Here is a 19,640-nt window from a genome sequence, read left to right as displayed (position 1 = left end):
CAAAGACAATTGTTATACCCGTCCAACGCTACATTATAATGTGACTGGGCCGACACGCTGTTTATATGGAGGAAAAGCGGACGCCTGGACAGCATGCGGCTGTTAAGGGGTGAACGTTCCAGGTGAGAGAGGATGTTAAAGGCCTACTGAAATTTTTTTTTAAATTTAAACGGGGATAGCACATCCATTCTATGTGTCATACTTGATCATTTCGCGATATTGCCATATTTTTGCTAAAAGGATTTAGTAGAGAACATCGACGATAAAGTTCGCAACTTTTGGTCGCTGATAAAAAAAAGCCTTGCCTGTACCGGAAGTAGCGTGACGTCACAGGTTGAAAGGCTCCTCACATTTCCCCATTGTTTACACCAGCAGCGAGAGCGATTCGGACCGAGAAAGCGACGATTACCCCATTAATTTGAGCGAGGATGAAAGATTCGTGGATGAGGAACGTGAGAGTGAAGGACTAGAGTGCAGTGCAGGACGTATCTTTTTTCGCTCTGACCGTAACTTAGGTACAAGCTGGCTCATTGGATTCCACACTCTCTCCTATTTCTATTGTGGATCACGGATTTGTATTTTAAGCCACCTCGGATACTATATCCTCTTGAAAATGAGAGTCGAGAACGCAAAATGGACATTCACAGTGACTTTTATCTCCACGACAATACATCGGCGAAGCACTTTAGCTACGGAGCTAACGTGATAGCATCGGGCTTAACTGCAGATAGAAACAAAAGAAATAAACCCCTGACTGGAAGGATAGACAGAAAATCAACAATACTATTAAACCATGGACATGTAACTACACGGTTAATGCTTTCCAGCCTGGCGAAGCTTAACAATGCTGTTGCTAACGACGCCATTGAAGCTAACTTAGCTACGGGATCTCACAGAGCTATGCTAAAAACATTAGCGCTCCACCTACACCAGCCAGCCCTCATCTGCTCATCAACACCCGTGCTCACCTGCGTTCCAGCGATCGACGGAGCGATGAAGGACTTCACCCGATCATCAATGCGGTCGGCGGCTAGCGTCGGATAGCGCGTCTGCTATCCAAGTCAAAGTCCTCCTGGTTGTGTTGCTGCAGCCAGCCGCTAATACACCGATCCCACCTACAACTTTCTTCTTTGCAGTCTCCATTGTTCATTGAACAAATTGCAAAAGATTCACCAACACAGATGTCCAGAATACTGTGGAATTTTGCGATGAAAACAGAGCTTTTTGTATTGGATTCAATGGTGTCCGAATACTTCCGTTTCAACGATTGACGTCACGCGCATACGTCATCATACATAGAAGTTTTCAACCGGAAGTTTCCCGGGAAATTTAAAATTGCACTTTATAAGTTAACCCGGCCGTATTGGCATGTGTTGCAATGTTAAGATTTCATCATTGATATATAAACTATCAGACTGCGTGGTCGGTAGTAGTGGCTTTCAGTAGGCCTTTAAGGCGCGCCCCCAATATTGTTGTCCGGGTGGAAATCGGGAGAAATTCGGGAGAATGGTTGCCCCGGGAGATTTTCGGGAGGGGCACTGAAATTCGGGACTCTCCCGGGAAAATCGGGAGGGTTGGCAAGTCTGATAATAACTAGTATATCATGCAAAATGGCAGATTCCAACCATTGAAATACTTTGTATAGTTCAAGACTTACGGTCATTTGAAAAAATCATAATGGCAGCTACACTTTCCATCTTAAAGATCTAAAAAAAATATTTGGGAATGTGCGGCGGGCCAGATTGAAACGCTTAACGGGCCTTAATTTGCCCAGGTCTGTTCTAGATGATGGATGGATGGATGGTCCAATAATAGCCAATCAGTACGAGCGCAGAGCCACAGAAGAGCGACACATGCACGAGGAACTATAAATAATGCACTTTTAAAAGACGAGGGGAGGAATAACTACCCGAAATCAGCCCGCAAAAGTTTGCAGCTGCGACCGCCCGTCACATGGAAAATGCGCTTGAGCGGGTCACGCCTGAGCGGTGCAGCATTTTCCATGCTTGTGAAAGCAGACAGGTCTGATGTGGGAGGGGAGTGGTGACAGGCCCCCCCACCCCCGGGGGTTCAGCGACCCTGCCCCCCGGATCAGAGGCATGGAGGACATTAGTGAGTGGCAGATTAAAAAAGGCTGTCTGAACAACACAATGAAGGTCAGCTGACAGCAGGAGGGCAACCGGGCTTTAACGTCGCTTTGTATGCACAAACATATCGGCTTCAGGTTGCTAACAGTTAACGTGTGCCAAGTAACAACATATTTGACTCTGAGGTGTGTAACAGCAAAAAGTACACTATATTGCCAAAAGTATTTGACCACCTAAATTGACTCACATATGAACTTGAAGTGCCGTCCCATTCCTAACCCATAGGGTTCAATGTGATGTCGGTCCACCTTTTGCAGCTATTATAGCTTCAACTCTTCTGGGAAGGCTGTCCACAAGGTTGCCGAGTGTGTTCATAGGAATTTTCCACCATTCTTCCAAAAGCGCATAATTGGTGAGGTCACACCTCGACTCTCAGTCTCCGTTCTAATTCCTCCCATAGGTGTTCTATCGGGTTCAGGTCAGGACTCTGTGCAGGCCAGTCAATTTCATCCACACCAGACTCTGTCGTCCATGTCTTTATGGACCTCGCTTGTTGGATAGAGGAAAGGGCCCGCTCCAAACTGTTCCCACAAGATTGAAGCATGGAATTCTCCAAAATGTTTTGGTATCCTGGAGCATTCAAAGTTCCTTTCACTGGAACTAAGGAGCCGAGCCCAACTCCTGAAAAACAACCCCACACCATAATGCCTCCTCTACCAAATTTCACACTCAGCACAATGCAGTCCGAAATGTAGCGTTCTCCTGGCAACCTCCAAACCCAGACTGGTCCATCAGATTGCCAGATGGAAAAACGTGATTCATCAGTCCAGAGAAGGCGTCTCCACTGCTCTAGAGTCCAGTGTTTCACCGTATTTTTCGGACTATAAGTCGCTCCGGAGTATAAGTCGCACCGGCCGAAAATGCATAATAAAGAAGGGAAAAAACATATATAAGTCGCACTGGAGTATAAGTGGCATTTTTGGGGGAAATTTATTTGATAAAAGCCAACACCAAGAATAGACATTTGAAAGGCAATTTAAAATAAATAAAGAATAGTGAACAACAACAACAATAAGTGTACGTTATATGAGGCATAAATAACCAACTGAGAACGTGCCTGGTATGTTAACGTAACATATTATGGTAAGAGTCATTCAAATAACTATAACATATAGAACATGCTATACGTTTACCAAACAATCTGTCACTAATCGCTAAATCCCATGAAATCTTATACGTCTAGTCTCTTACGTGAATGAGCTAAATAATATTATTTGATATTTTACGGTAATGTGTTAATAATTTCACACATAAGTCGCTCCTGAGTATAAGTCGGCCAAACTATGAAAAAAACTGCGACTTATAGTCTGAAAAATACGGTATTCTTTTTATTCAACACATAAACCTTAGGCTTAGGTCAGGCTCATTAGAAAAATAAACTGACAAAAAAATACAATTAAATACAATTATCTTGTGCTAAAATAAACCAAATTAATAATAATTATGTTTTTTAGACTAAACTGTCCAATAAAATTAAAGAGCAAATGAAAATATGAGTCATATTTTTTGCGTTTAAGACTTTACCTCCAGACTTCTTCTGTTTGATGTTGTCGTCACTGCCACAAGTGGTGGAATAGTGTATTACAACTGAGTACAGATATTTTTTTGGCGGCCCTCGCGACCCTACAATGGGCCCTATGGTTAAAAAACATCGTTCTAACCACCAATTTTTTTAACCTCTTAAGGCCCAAGCTGTTTGTTTACTTGCTTTTTATTTTTTTATTTCTCTTTGCTATTTGGGCTTATTGGACCCTAATTAGAATAAAAAGTAAAAATCATCTTTTAATATGATGTACTTTAGTCCATAAGTGCACAAATGTGTACTTCATGTGTAGTGACATGCACATTTTTATTTTTATTTTTTTCCAAATTCTATTGTATGTTATACTCTTCTGACACCACCAGATGGCAGTATAAGTGTCCATATGTCGACATAAGACTCCAATTCAGTAGTGGACACAATTTTGGAAATAAGAGCTAAAAAGGTGCTGTCCACGCATGTGGCCACTAAGGCCTTTAGAGGTTAAAATGCGTTTTGTTTCTTTCCGTGCAGTACGGACCTTACCACATCCCGGAAGATGCTTCGGTGGGCACCATAGTAACAGCTGTGCTGGCAGGCGACGCTGATGTGCGAGGAGGCGACAGCTGGCAGGTCAACTACCGCTTCGAGTGTGGAAACGAGGAGGAGGTCTTCTCATTGATGACGGACAGGCAAACCAACGAGGTCTCACTTGTTCTTTCAAAGGTAAAAACAACACTCCTTTTAATATCTTCTAAAACAACCTCCCTGGTAACTAATTGGCAAGAACCGTGAAAAACCGTCCGACCGGAACTCTCTAATAACTAAAGTCCCGTGGGTAAATTATGTACGTTTAAAGTTTTGGTGTTGTTTACTGCCATCATATTGCAGTCTACACGTACCTCTTATGTGTGACTGCCATCATATTGTAGTCCACACGTATCTCTTATGTGTGACTGCCGTCATATTGCAGTCTACACATATCTCTTATGTGTGACTGCCATCATATTGCAGTCTACACGTATCTCTTATGTGTGACTGCCGTCATATTGCAGTCTACACGTATCTCTTATGTGTGACTGCCATCATATTGCAGTCCACACGTGTCTCTTATGTGTGACTGCCATCATATTGCAGTCTACACGTATCTCTTATGTGTGACTGCCATCATATTGTAGTCCACACGTATCTCTTATGTGTGACTGCCGTCATATTGCAGTCTACACATATCTCTTATGTGTGACTGCCGTCATATTGCAGTCTACACATATCTCTTATGTGTGACTGCCATCATATTGCAGTCTACACGTATCTCTTAGGTGTGACTGCCATTATATTGCAGTCTACACGTATCTCTTATGTGTGACTGCCATCATATTGCAGTCTACACATATCTCTTATGTGTGACTGCCATCATATTGCAGTCCACACGTGTTTCTTATGTGTGACTGCCATCATATTGCAGTCTACACGTATCTCTTATGTGTGACTGCCATCATATTGTAGTCTACATGTGTCTCTTATGTGTGACTGCCATCATATTGCAGTCTACACGTATCTCTTATGTGTGACTGCCATCATATTGCGGTCTACACGTATCTCTTATGTGTGCCTGCCATCACATTGCGGTCTACAAGTATCTCTTATGTGTGACTGCCATCATATTGCAGTCTACACGTATCTCTTATGTGTGACTGCCATCATATTGCAGTCTACACGTATCTCTTATGTGTGACTGCCATCATATTGTAGTCCACACGTATCTCTTATGTGTGACTGCCGTCATATTGCGGTCTACACGTATCTCTTATGTGTGACTGCCATCATATTGCGGTCTACATGTATCTCTTATGTGTGACTGCCATCATATTGCAGTCTACACGTATCTCTTATGTGTGACTGCCATCATATTGTAGTCCACACGTATGTCTTATGTGTGACTGCCGTCATATTGCAGTCTACATGTATCTCTTATGTGTGACTGCCATCATATTGTAGTCTACACGTATCTCTTATGTGTGACTGCCATCATATTGCAGTCTACACGTATCTCTTATGTGTGACTGCCGTCATATTGCAGTCTACACGTATCTCTTATGTGTGACTGCCATCATATTGTGGTCTACACGTATCTCTTATGTGTGACTGCCATCATATTGCTGTCTACACATATCTCTTATGTGTGACTGCCGTCATATTGCTGTCTACACATATCTCTTATGTGTGACTGCCATCATATTGCAGTCCACACGTGTCTCTTATGTGTGACTGCCATCATATTGCGGTCTACACGTATCTCTTATGTGTGACTGCCATCACATTGCGGTCTACACGTATCTCTTATGTGCGACTGCCGTCATATTGCAGTCTACACATATCTCTTATGTGTGACTGCCGTCATATTGCAGTCTACACATATCTCTTATGTGTGACTGCCATCATATTGCAGTCTACACGTATCTCTTAGGTGTGACTGCCATTATATTGCAGTCTACACGTATCTCTTATGTGTGACTGCCATCATATTGCAGTCTACACATATCTCTTATGTGTGACTGCCATCATATTGCAGTCCACACGTGTTTCTTATGTGTGACTGCCATCATATTGCAGTCTACACGTATCTCTTATGTGTGACTGCCATCATATTGTAGTCTACATGTGTCTCTTATGTGTGACTGCCATCATATTGCAGTCTACACGTATCTCTTATGTGTGACTGCCATCATATTGCGGTCTACACGTATCTCTTATGTGTGCCTGCCATCACATTGCGGTCTACAAGTATCTCTTATGTGTGACTGCCATCATATTGCAGTCTACACGTATCTCTTATGTGTGACTGCCATCATATTGCAGTCTACACGTATCTCTTATGTGTGACTGCCATCATATTGTAGTCCACACGTATCTCTTATGTGTGACTGCCGTCATATTGCGGTCTACACGTATCTCTTATGTGTGACTGCCATCATATTGCGGTCTACATGTATCTCTTATGTGTGACTGCCATCATATTGCAGTCTACACGTATCTCTTATGTGTGACTGCCATCATATTGTAGTCCACACGTATGTCTTATGTGTGACTGCCGTCATATTGCAGTCTACATGTATCTCTTATGTGTGACTGCCATCATATTGTAGTCTACACGTATCTCTTATGTGTGACTGCCATCATATTGCAGTCTACACGTATCTCTTATGTGTGACTGCCGTCATATTGCAGTCTACACGTATCTCTTATGTGTGACTGCCATCATATTGTGGTCTACACGTATCTCTTATGTGTGACTGCCATCATATTGCAGTCTACACATATCTCTTATGTGTGACTGCCGTCATATTGCTGTCTACACATATCTCTTATGTGTGACTGCCATCATATTGCAGTCCACACGTGTCTCTTATGTGTGACTGCCATCATATTGCGGTCTACACGTATCTCTTATGTGTGACTGCCATCACATTGCGGTCTACACGTATCTCTTATGTGCGACTGCCATCATATTGCAGTCTACACGTATCTCTTATGTGTGACTGCCATCATATTGTAGTCTACACTTACCTCTTATGTGTGACTGCCGTCATATTGCAGTCTACATGTATCTCTTATGTGTGACTGCCATCATATTGCAGTCCACACGTATCTCTTATGTGTGACTGCCGTCATATTGCAGTCTACACGCATCTCTTATGTGTGACTGCCATCATATTGTAGTCTACACGTATCTCTTATGTGTGACTGCCATCATATAAGGTTAAAGTACCAATGATTGTCACACACACACTAGGTGTGGCAAAATTATTCTCTGCATTTGATCCATCACCCTTGATCACCCCCTGGAAGGTGAGGGGAGCAGTAGCGGTGGCCACGCCCAGGAATCATTTTTGGTGATTTAACCCCCAATTCCAACCTTTGATGCTGAGTGCCAAGCAGGGAGGTAACGGTTCCCATTTTTATAGTCTTTGGTATGACTCGGCCGGGGTTTGAACTCACAACCTACCGATCTCAGGGCGGACACTCTAACCACTAGGCCACTGAGTAGGTGTAGTAATGTGGTCTACACATATCTCTTATGTATGACTGCCATCTACAGGTCACACTTATCATTTCACAATGTGTCGGTTTTTAAAAGTGCTCCCCCTCTGGTCAACATATGAAACAACAAGTGTGTGTAAGAAATTGAAATGCGCCCCCTTTGGCCAAAATGTATTTAAAACAAATAAAATAAATATGTATATAGAGACATACTGTAATAACTTGAAGTAAATAATGAAGATTAAAAAACAACTACAAAAAAAATAAAATAATAATTAAAATTGTAACTAAAAGCAGTCTTTTCCTCACAATGTGTCGACTTTTTCTTATAAAATTGGGAACAATTTCTCATATTCTTTCTGTTTCTGTAATATTGCAATATGTTCTAGTAAAATTATTACCTCTTTAATGCAAAATGGTGACATTTGTCATATACAATTCTGACTTTTATCACAATATTGCCAATTTGTTGGTTGTTCTTGTAAAATAGTGACATTTTTTTAGTTTTTTATAATTTTGCCAAATGAATTTCCGATTATTATTATTATAATATTGCCAACATTTTTAAGTTTTCTTATAAAGAGTAAAATTACGACTCTTTTCATAAAATTGCCAAAATGTTAAGATTTTCTTGTAAAATTGCGACTGTTTATAAATACAATTCCAACTTTTATCATATTATTGCACAAATGTTCAGTTTTTCTTGTAAAATCTTGACTTGCGTTGAGTAAAATGACATCTTTTATCGTAATACAATGCAGCTGAGATGGGCTCCAGCACCCACCGCGACCCCAAAAGGGACAAGCGGTAGAAAATAGATGGATGGATAGAGGTAGGCATTTTTGGGAGGTCTCAAGAAGGTAACAAATACAAGAGTGTGTGTGTGTGTGTGTGTGCTCTTGTATTTCTACCCTTCTTGAGACACCAACAAGGAAAAGTAGCTTCCATATGAGGAGGTGTGGGCAAGTTAGGACATAAATCATGGTCCCAATACGGAAAACCATTGCATCTAATAGAGAATGTCTCATTTGCACCCCTGGTGGTGAAATCTATCAAAATGAGGGTGGTCCCAAAAAGGAGGGATTTTTTAAATTGACTGTGTGTCGGTTTTAAAAGTGCGCCCCCTCAGGTCAACATATGAAATAACAAGTGTGTGTAAGAAATTGAAATGCGCCCCCTTTGGCCAAAATGTCTTTAAAACAAATAAATATGTATATGGAGACATACTGTAATAACTTGTAGTAAATAATGAAGATTAAAAACCAATTACAAAAAAAAAAAAAATAACAAAAAAAAAAGGGTCACATTTTCTCACAATGTGTCGAGTTTTTTCTTATAGAATTGGGAACAATTTTTCATATTCTTTCTGTTTCTGTAATATTGCAATATTTTCTCGTAAAATTATTACTTTTTTAATGTAAAATTATTACCTTTTTATGTAAAATTATTACTTTTTTTAATGTAAAATTATTACTTTTTTTATGTAAAGTTATTACTTTTTAATGCAAAATGGTGACATTTGTCATATAAAGTTCTGACTTTTATCACAATATTGCCACTTTTTTTTGTTCTTGTAAAATAGTGACATTTTTTGGGTAAAATTCCGATTATTATTATAATATTGCCAACATTTTAAAGTTTTCTTATAAAATTGTGACTTTTGCCGAGTAAAATTACGACTCTTTGAATAAACTTGCCAAAATTTTAAGCTTTTCTTGTAAAATTGCGACTGTTATTGAGTACAATTCCAACTTTTATCATAATATTGCACAAATGTTCAGTTTTTCTTGTAAAATTTTGACTTGCGTTGAGTAAAATGACAACTTTTATTATAACACTGCCAAAATTCAAAGTTTTTCTTGTGAAATTGTGACCTTTTTCTTGTGAAATTCCAACTCATTTTTCACGACAAGCTTTTTTATATTTGCATAGTATGTATATATTATTAATGTTGTAAATACACATCTTTATATATCTAGAACGGGTGGTCCTAAAGAGGTAGGCATTTTTCGGAGGTCTCACGAAGGTAACAAATACAAGTGTGTGTGTGTGTGTGTGTGTGTGTGTGTGTGTGTGTGTGTGTGTGTGTGTGTGTGTGTGTGTGTGTGTGTGTGTGTGTGTGTGTGTGTGTGTGTGTGTGTGTGTGTGTGTGCTCTAAATGGGCAGATGAATGTAATTGAAGTGCACTGCTGTGCCTGCAGGCATATAAATGGCTGCTTTGGAAAGTTGATATCAAATGACACAAATTACTTTCAATTACTTGAGCGTTTCAGCACTTGCTTTTGGCGGATACAAACATTTCTAAAAAAAGCAAACTTCTCCAACTTCTTCTTCCTCTTCTTCTTCTCCAGATTTTGGCACGCTCTACCTTCCACATTTTTCACCCGATTCAAACCATTCCAACTTCAAACTGTTCAGCCTATTCGGGAATTGCGGGCTTTCCCCTCGACAAATTCCAAAAATTCTCAAATTTCCCAGAATTCCAGGTTTTCCGGGACATTTTTCCCACTCAAAATGAATTGGCAATTTTTCAAACTTCCACCATTTCCATAATTTTCAACCGATTCAACACATTCCACCTTCAACACATTCCACCGTCCTGGAAATTCAAACTACTTTTTTTCCAAGTTTTAAAAAGTTCCAGGAATTTCCAGAATTCCTAGTTTTCCAAAGCCCCATTTCCTCCCTTTTTTACTACTTCCAACACCAATCATTTTAACTCATTCAGACATTCAAGTTTTTTACCATTTTCAAAAAACAAAAACAAAAACGACCCTTTTTCCAAGTTAAAAAAAATTCCAGGATTTTCCAGAATTCCTAGTTTTCCAAAGCCCTTTTTCCACCCTTTTTTCTGGCGAATACTCGTTTCACATTTTTCAACCCACTTCAACCGTTCCACCGTCCAAACATTTCTCTTAATCAGGACAAAAACCAAAGTTTTTTTTTTAACTGGAAACATTTCCGGTTTTGCCGAAATTCCAGGAATTCTCAATTCAACATTTTACTACTTCAACATTTCTCCAAAGATTTGAAAAATTCCAACATCAACCATTTTAACTCATTCAGACCATTCAAGGTTTTTTTTTACCATTTTCAAAAAAAACACCTTTTTTCCAAGTTAAAAAAAAATCCAGGATTTTCCAGAATTCCTGGTTTTCCAAAGCCCTATTTACACCCTTTTTTCTGGCGACAACTCCTTCCACATTTTTCAACCCACTCCAACTGTTTCACCGTCAAACATTTCTCTTAATCAGGACAAAAAACGAAGTAGTTTTTTTAACTGGAAAAATTCCCGGTTTTCCCGAAATTCCAGGATTTCTCATATCAACATGTTGCTACTTCAACATTTCCCGACCAATTTGAAAAATTCAACACAACCATTTTAACTCATTCGGACCATTCAAGATTTTTACCATTTTCAAAACAAACAAAAAAAAAACTTTTTTTCCAAGTTAAAAAAATTCCAGGATTTTCCAGAATTCCTAGTTTTCCAAAGCCCTTTTTCCACCCTTTTTTCTGGCGAATACTCCTTCCACATTTTTCAACCCACTTCAACCGTTTCACCGTCCAAACATTTCTCTTAATCAGGACAAAAACCAAAGTTGTTTTTTTTAACTGGAAACATTTCAGGTTTTCCCGAAATTCCAGGAATTCTCAATTCAACATTTTATTACTTCAACATTTCTCCAAAGATTTGAAAAATTCCAACATCAACCATAACTCATTCAGACCATTCAAGGTTTTTTTTTAACATTTAAAAAAATAAAATAAAAAAAAATTTACCTTTTTTCCAAGTTCAAAAATTCCAGGATTTTCCAGAATTCCTGGTTTTACCAAAGCCCTATTTACACCCTTTATTCTGGCGACTACTCCTTCCACATTTGTGAACCCACTTCAACCGTTTCACCATCCAAAGATTCCTCTTAATCAGGACAAAAAACAAAGTTGTTTTTGAACTGGAAAAATTCCCGGTTTTCCTGAAATTCCAGGAATTCTCATACCAACATGTTACTACTTCAACATTTCTCGACCGACTTGAAAAATTCCAACACCAACCATTTAAAATTCCAACACTCAACCTTTTTTTTTTACTCAGACCATTCAAGTTTTTTTCCATTTTCCCCAAAATTCCCGCTTTTCCCGAAATTCCCAAATTTTTGGAACTCCCCATTGAAATCAATGGGACGATCTTCAACTTCAACATTTTTCATCTGATTCAAACTGTTCCAACTTCAAAATATTCAGCCTGTTTGGGAATTGTGTGCTGTACTTCAACAATTCTAAAAAAAATTCCAGGATTTCAGTTTAACTTCAGCATTGGAGCATTCACACTCAAATTCCTTAAGGAATTGCCTCATCTAGTTTGACAGTGTTGTTTTTGTGTGTGCTTTGATTGAGAACAAACAAAGGGCTTATATCCGTCACACGTGGAGCCCCAGTGGATTAAGACGCACTCTGGCGACTGCTTTAACTCAGTGTGTCACCATGTGAGGTCATAGCGGAAGGCAGACACTTTTCATTATTCCCATTCACACCGTGTTCACAGCCGAGGAGGATAACTCGATTGTGTGTGCAGACACTAATGGCAGGTTAAGCACACGGGCCGGAGGCTGACAATTGAGGTAATATGCCTGAACAGTCAGGATGAAATGATATCTAAAATCATTTAAACAGAATAAAAATGAATCTAAACCGTGTGACATAAGACATATTCATTCATTCCTTCATTCGAATGCATCTGCAGTGGAGTGCTTGATCTGCAAATCCATCAATCGACAGTAAACCACTTACTATTCACACTGCATGACAATTATCATTTTTTGGCCCGTATGTGACCTGTATAGGGATGAATCCAGTTCTAGGAATCGATACCAGTGCTCAACGGTACCAATGTTCTGTCCTTTTGTGCGTGTTAATAAATATGAATTATTTTTGATGATATAAATCTAATTTTTAATTGAAAAAATAAGCTGATTATGATAACTGCTGACCATCTCCATGAAACCAAAACAAACTTTTTCCACCTGTAACCTGTTTTAATATATATATATATATATATATATATATATATATATATATATATATATATATATATATATATATATATATATATATATATATATATATATATATATATATATATATATATATATATATATATATATACATATATATATATATATATATGTATATTTATGTGTATATATGTATATATACTGTATTTATTTATATATATATATATATATATATATATATATATATATATATATATATATATATATATATATATATATATATATATATATATATATATATATATATTTATGTATATATATATATACATATATATATATATATATATATATATATATATATATATATATATATATATATATATATATATATATATATATATATATATATATATATATATATATATATATATATATATATATATATATATATATATATATATATATATATTAAAACAGGTTACAGGTGGAAAAAGTTTGTTTTGGTTTCATGGAGATGGTCGGCAGTTATCATAATCAGCTTGTTTTTTCAATAAAAAATTAGATTTATATCATCAAAAATAATTCATATTTATTAACACGCACAAACATTGCATATATTGTGTAGTAGCCATTTATATATATATATATATATATATATATATATATATATATATATATATATATATATATATATATATATATATATATATATATATATATATATATATATATATATATATATATATATATATATATATATATATGTATATATTAAAACAGGTTACAGGTGGAAAAAGTTTGTTTTGGTTTCATGGAGATGGTCGGCAGTTATCATAATCAGCTTGTTTTTTCAATAAAAAATTAGATTTATATCATCAAAAATAATTCATATTTATTAACACGCACAAACATTGCATATATTGTGTAGTAGCCATTTATATATATATATATATATATATATATATATATATATATATATATATATATATATATATAATATATATATATATATATATATATATATATATATATATATATATATATATATATATATAAATGGCTACTACACAATATATGAAATATATATATATATATATATATATATATATATATATATATATATATATATATATATATATATATATATATATATATATATATATATATATATATATATATATATATATATATATATATATAAATGGCTACTACACAATATATGCAATATTTACCACATAAAACATTTTCAAGTGAAATATTTGAAGTAATTGGAGTCTTGAAAATAATTCATTATAACATGGATTTTTTGTCATTATTTTTTTTTTTGAGCAATGGCAAAAAAATTTAAAAAAAATAAAGACAAAAGGAAAAAATTAAACAGCCTGCATGGCAGCTTTGTGTCAACATTGCAACTTTTTCTCATTAGATTTCACCTCATTCCGTTTTTTTTTATGTTCTTTTTTTATTTTTGCAATAGCATTTCCAGAATGTGTGTCGGGTCGGTAAACAATCAGCGGCGGGCAGCAAATGGTCCCCGGGCCGCACTTTGGACACCCCTGCTTTAAGGAGAACAATGCAAAAAGCAATACATACTGCATATAAATAAATATACCGTGAGTATCAAAAAGGAGCTGTATCTAAAGTCCCCAGACCTGCTCAGATGATTGTATCTCCAAGAAGCGTGCACAGGTTCCGATGTGCTGATTCACCGCTGAGCAGTGCGATGCGTCACTTCCAGTCACAATTACCCATGCACCCCCTCCAAGGGTCTGTGCTCTTTCTCCGTGGCAACAAGAGACGCACTCGCCGCGAGCGGGCCGGATGTCAGACAGCAGGGGTGTGATAATGTCCTGTTTTAATGGCAAGTGAGAGCACCGGAACACATTTAAAGATAACACTGGGCATCAAACACCGACTGTGGACACAATTAATGCTGACCTCCAGAAGATAATTGAAATCGCTGAGCAATTCCTGTTTGGAACCTCCGGCTTTTGTTTTCTAATGTCAGAAGCCTGGAAAATAAAATGGGTGGGTTTGTGCATGAGTATGTATCAGATGGATTCCAACATGTATGCCTCTAAGAAAATGTAATACAAATTTAAAAAGGAGGTATTTTGCCTATCAACCACAATCCACATAAAACTATATTGCCAAAAGTATTTGGCCACCTATTCAAATGATGAGAATCAGGTGTCGTAATCACTTGGCCATGTGTATAAAATCAAGCACTTATTCACTTACCGTATTTCCTTGAATAGCCGCAGGTGCGCTAATTAATTTAAAACTTCTTCTCACTCCCGCGCTTACCAAAAGCATGCGGGATGGGCAAGCATGCGCTAATTATTTTAAAACCTCTTCGAACTCCGGCGCTTACCTTATCATGAAAAGTACATTTAATAAAAAAAACGTTATTATGGTCTTACCTTTACTTATAAATGATGTCCATGTGCAGCTGCTTCTGATCAAAGTCAGTCTTCCTTATCTTTCTTCAGTTTTAAAAGTCTCTGGAGATATTCCTTTAATTATTACCTCCTGCTTCGATTGAAAGTCCATTTTAGAAAACTGTTTTATTTTAGATATGTAATCCTCCATGGTAAAAGTGCAAGCAAACGATCGCGGCTCACGCATGCTGCTTGTTTTCTTCTGCAGCACCGGTCTTCTACAGTACTGGTAGTCGCAAGAAGGATCACTAGCGCCCTCTACCACCAGGAGGCGGGAGTCATTTAATGACTCATATTTGGCGGAAGTGCCAAGCATGCGCTAATTATTTTGCGAAACGAGTTTGACCCGGCTGTAATTCTAGGCAGGCGAATACTATATTCCCGGCGGTAATTCAAGGAAATACGGTATTCACAAATGTGAAAGAATGGGCCGCGCCCAGTGATTTCCAGCGTGGAACTGTCATAGGATGCCACCTGTGCAACAAATCCAGTCGTGAAATTTCCTCGCTCCTAAATAATTCAAAGTCAACTTTATTATAAGAAAAGTGAAGAGTTGGGGAACAACAGCAACTCAGCCACCAAAAGGTAGGCCACGTAAACTGACAGAGAGGGGTCAGCGGATGCTGAAGCGCATAGTGCAAAGACTTTCTGCACAGTCAAGAGGTATTCACCTGAAATGGTTTTCACTTCACAGGTGTGCTTGAAGCTCATCGAGAGAATGCCAAGAGTGTGCAAGGCAGCAATCAGAGCAAAGGGTGGCTATTTTGAAGAAACTAGAATATAAAACATGTTTTCAGTTATTTCACCTTATTTTGTTATGTACATAACTCCACCTGTGTTCATTCATAGTTGTGATGCCTTCAGTGACAATCTACAATGTAAATAGTCATGAAAATAAAGACAAGGCATTGAATGAGGACAAGGTGTGTCCAAACTTTTGGCCTGTACTGTAGATTGTTTAGCACTTAGCAACACTGCTACATGGTGATTAGTGATTCACTAAAGCTGAATCCGTTCAGCACGCAGCTTCTAAAACTTGTAGATCATCCTCCTTGTATTCAGGTTCAAAAATGTAAGGTTCCAGATCATAATTTGTCCCAAAGTAGTCGTTGTTGTCTCTCATGAAGTATGCCATGATTAGTAATGTTGTCGTTGTGGAAGGCTAAGAGCGAACATTGTGATTCATCTGTGAAATTAATACACCACCGCATGGTTAAAATGATCAAAATAGGTAAATATTACATGTTAGTATGAATGTGCCTGTTACTACATTACATATATATTACATCTCCCTCTCCATGTGAGACAGGCCCCTTCTTTTGCTACTTTTAAGACCCTTCTTAAAACCCATTTTTATTCACTGGCTTTTAACCCAGCATGAGACTTTAAACTGTTTTTAACTTTTTTAACTGTTTTTGACTTTTTGAACTGTTTTTAACTTTTGAACTGCTTTTTATCCAACAAATTGTTCTTCGGGTAATTTGTATTTGCTTTTTCAATGTGTATTTTACTTCTGTTTTAAATTTTATTTCTTAGTCTGTCCTTAGCCTGTATTTCTTTGTGGTGTACAGCCCTTTGTTCTTCAACTGTGGTTGTTTTTAAAGGGCTTTATAAATATAGTTGGTATGGTATGGTATGGTATGGTACACTGCAAAAAGTCAGTGTTCAAAAACAAGAGAAAAAAAATACAAAAATGAGGGGTATTTCACTTGAACTAAGCAAAATTATCTGCCAATAGAACAAGAAAATTTGGCTTGTCAAGACTTTCCAAAACAAGTAAAATTAGCTAACCTCAATGAACCCAAAAATACTTTAGAATAAGTATATTCTCCCTAATAACAAGTGCACTTTTCTTGATAGAACAAAAATAATTAGACCTTTTTGCTTAATATATTGAAAAATATTCTTAAATTAAGTAAATGCTAGTGCCATTATCTTGACATAATGACATGCGCTCGGCATCATGATTTTTTTTGTCATGCTTGAAGTAAGAAATTATTACTTTAAAAAAGTAGTTTTATACTTGTGAGTGTTGATGACACAGCTTTGCATCAGTTGATATTCTAGTTTCAAGCATGTTTTACTCAATATAGGTCATCAAATCTCAGCAACAAGCTGTAATATCTTACTGAGATCATTTAGGACCAAAACCCTTAAAACAAGTAAAACACTCTAACATAAAATCTGCTTAGTGAGAAGAATTATCTTATCAGACAGAAAATAAGCAAATATCACCCTTATTTGAGATATTTAATCTTACTTAGATTTCAGTATTTGCAGTGTATACAGTACTTACAGCAGGCCTGGGCAATTATTTGGCCACTTTTAGAGAAAAAAAATGTGTCCGGGGGCCGGTATATCTATTTTTAGGAACTTTAATACACAACCTCACAATAATGTCTGATTGAATGCTAAAAACGTTACGACAGACCGCCTTAAATGGAATTTACATTTTTTTTTACTGAATGAGACACTGTGGGTGTGGAGAGGGATTGTGATCAGCGCGCTTGCAGGAGCAACGATCACCGCCTCTGTCCATGGTGCTGAAAACAGAGCGCCATCAGACGGGGGTGGGGCGTGGTATGTGCTGACAGCGAGACACAGCTGGCAGATGATTAGATTGCACAGGCGGTACGTGTTAATCTAATCATCTGTTGTCTTTAACAGGAGAGGAGGAGGATACGGATGGGACTGAAAAGTCACATTCTATTAGGAGAGAGAACTTTTGTTGATGGAAATCATTAAAAAACCTGCACGCTTGGCTCCGGTGCCGTGTCTGTCAATGGGACCGCTAGGAAGCGACTTCCACAGTGGGATTTACAATATTAACTGTGAACGATAAAACACTGAATATTGACAACATATGAACGTCACACCCCCTTCTCGATCGACATATTTTACAATCAAGGGAAACGCAACAAAAATGCAACAAACACAGCGAAATATGAACGTGAAGTGTAAAAAACCCCCACCTACAATCTGATATATGTGATATATTACTAAGCTTTAGAACTTTGTTGTAAAAATCTCCTTCCGCATCTGTCCCTGACACCCGCATTTCAGGCAGACACTCTGTGGAAACGCTCCCCTGAGCTGCTGTGACTTAAATTACCATAGTAACTAATTAGATTACCATAGTAATTAAATACATTACCATAGTAACTGGAGTAAGAGCGAGAGCGAGCCTGAGACGGACACAAAAGCTGGAAAGCAAGACACAGACTTTATTGTAAAATAAAACTGTATTGTGAACCTGAACCGGGCTATCATGTCAGTGCTTGGTGGTCCAAAGAACCCCCTGGAGGGCTAAATTGGGGAAGTTGCCCTCTCGCTCTTACTCCAGCTCCGACAACTCTCTCCTCCCGGCTGCTGCCTTTTAACAGACGCACCTGTCGCTGATTTCGAAGCCGGTCCTGGCACGCCCCGCTTCGCTGCAGGCCCGCAGGCCACGCCCCCCTCCACAGTAACTAATTAGATTACCATAGTTATTAATTTCATTACCATAGTAACTAATTAGATTAACTAGTATATCATGCAAAAGCGCAGATTCCAACCATTGTAATACTTTGTATAGTTCAAGATTTACGGCCATTAGAAAACATCACAGCACATCATAATGGCAGCTACACTTTCCATCTTAAAGATCTAAAAAAAATATTTGGGAATGTCTGCAGGGCCAGATTGAAAAGCTTAACGGGTCGCATCTCTTAATATTCCCAGGTCTGACTGACAGCGTGTATGTGAAACATTTATAAAGGTTTTGCATGTTTTTACAGCACCCCTAATGGCTTTTTCTAGGGTTTATTTATGAGTTAGCAATTTCCCTTGTGGCTCAATAAGTTTGTCTAAGTCTAAGTCTAAGAATGCATACAAACAAGAAAGAGGGACGATTATAACGTTAGCACCTCTAAGATAAAACCACGTGGTGTTTCTCCGAGCAGGTTCTCGACTTTGAGCGTGAGAGCGAGTACATCCTGGTTCTAAGTGTCCAGAATCCGGTGGCTTTGGTCCGGGGCCGCTACGGTCCATCATCCACAGCAACAGTATCGATCTACGTCGACGACGTCAATGAAGGTCCCATTCTGTCCCAAAGCCATTACGAGGTGACGGTCAGAGAGGGCGAGGAACCGGGCCGCGTGATCGCCACTATCCGAGGCTACGACCCCGACTCTCACCCCATCAGGTAGAATTCCTCTTTCACCTCAGCGTCACCCCACTTGCATGAAACTTCCAACGTGTTTCTGTGCAGGTATTCTCTTCAAGGGGACACCAAGAAGTACTTTTCGATCGGGAAATATTCCGGGGAATTGAAGACTGTGCAGGCCTTGGACCGAGAGGAGAACAGCACATACACCATGGAGGTCATTGCAGTGGATGGACGTAAGTTGGCTTTGACTATTAGTCGGCATATACATATCAGATATCAGTCTGATATCAGCAACAAAACACACGCGAAAAAAAAGGAGTGAAGTCATTG

General features: G+C 37.9%; 1 protein-coding gene across 1 annotated transcript in view; it reads left to right on the top strand.

The window, feature by feature from the left end:
- Positions 1-19,640, top strand: part of LOC133642576 (cadherin-16-like) — a 96,890-nt gene that overhangs the window by 70,039 nt on the left and 7,211 nt on the right. Inside the window, 3 exon segments of the mRNA XM_062036850.1 lie at positions 4,201-4,392; positions 19,105-19,346; positions 19,413-19,564. Coding sequence (XP_061892834.1) covers positions 4,201-4,392; positions 19,105-19,346; positions 19,413-19,564 — 586 coding nt within the window.

Source organism: Entelurus aequoreus, linkage group LG02, assembly GCF_033978785.1.
Source record: "Entelurus aequoreus isolate RoL-2023_Sb linkage group LG02, RoL_Eaeq_v1.1, whole genome shotgun sequence".
NCBI lineage: Eukaryota > Metazoa > Chordata > Actinopteri > Syngnathiformes > Syngnathidae > Entelurus > Entelurus aequoreus.
The sequence above is the reverse complement of the archived record's forward strand: the minus strand, read 5'-3'. Positions and strand labels throughout refer to the sequence as shown.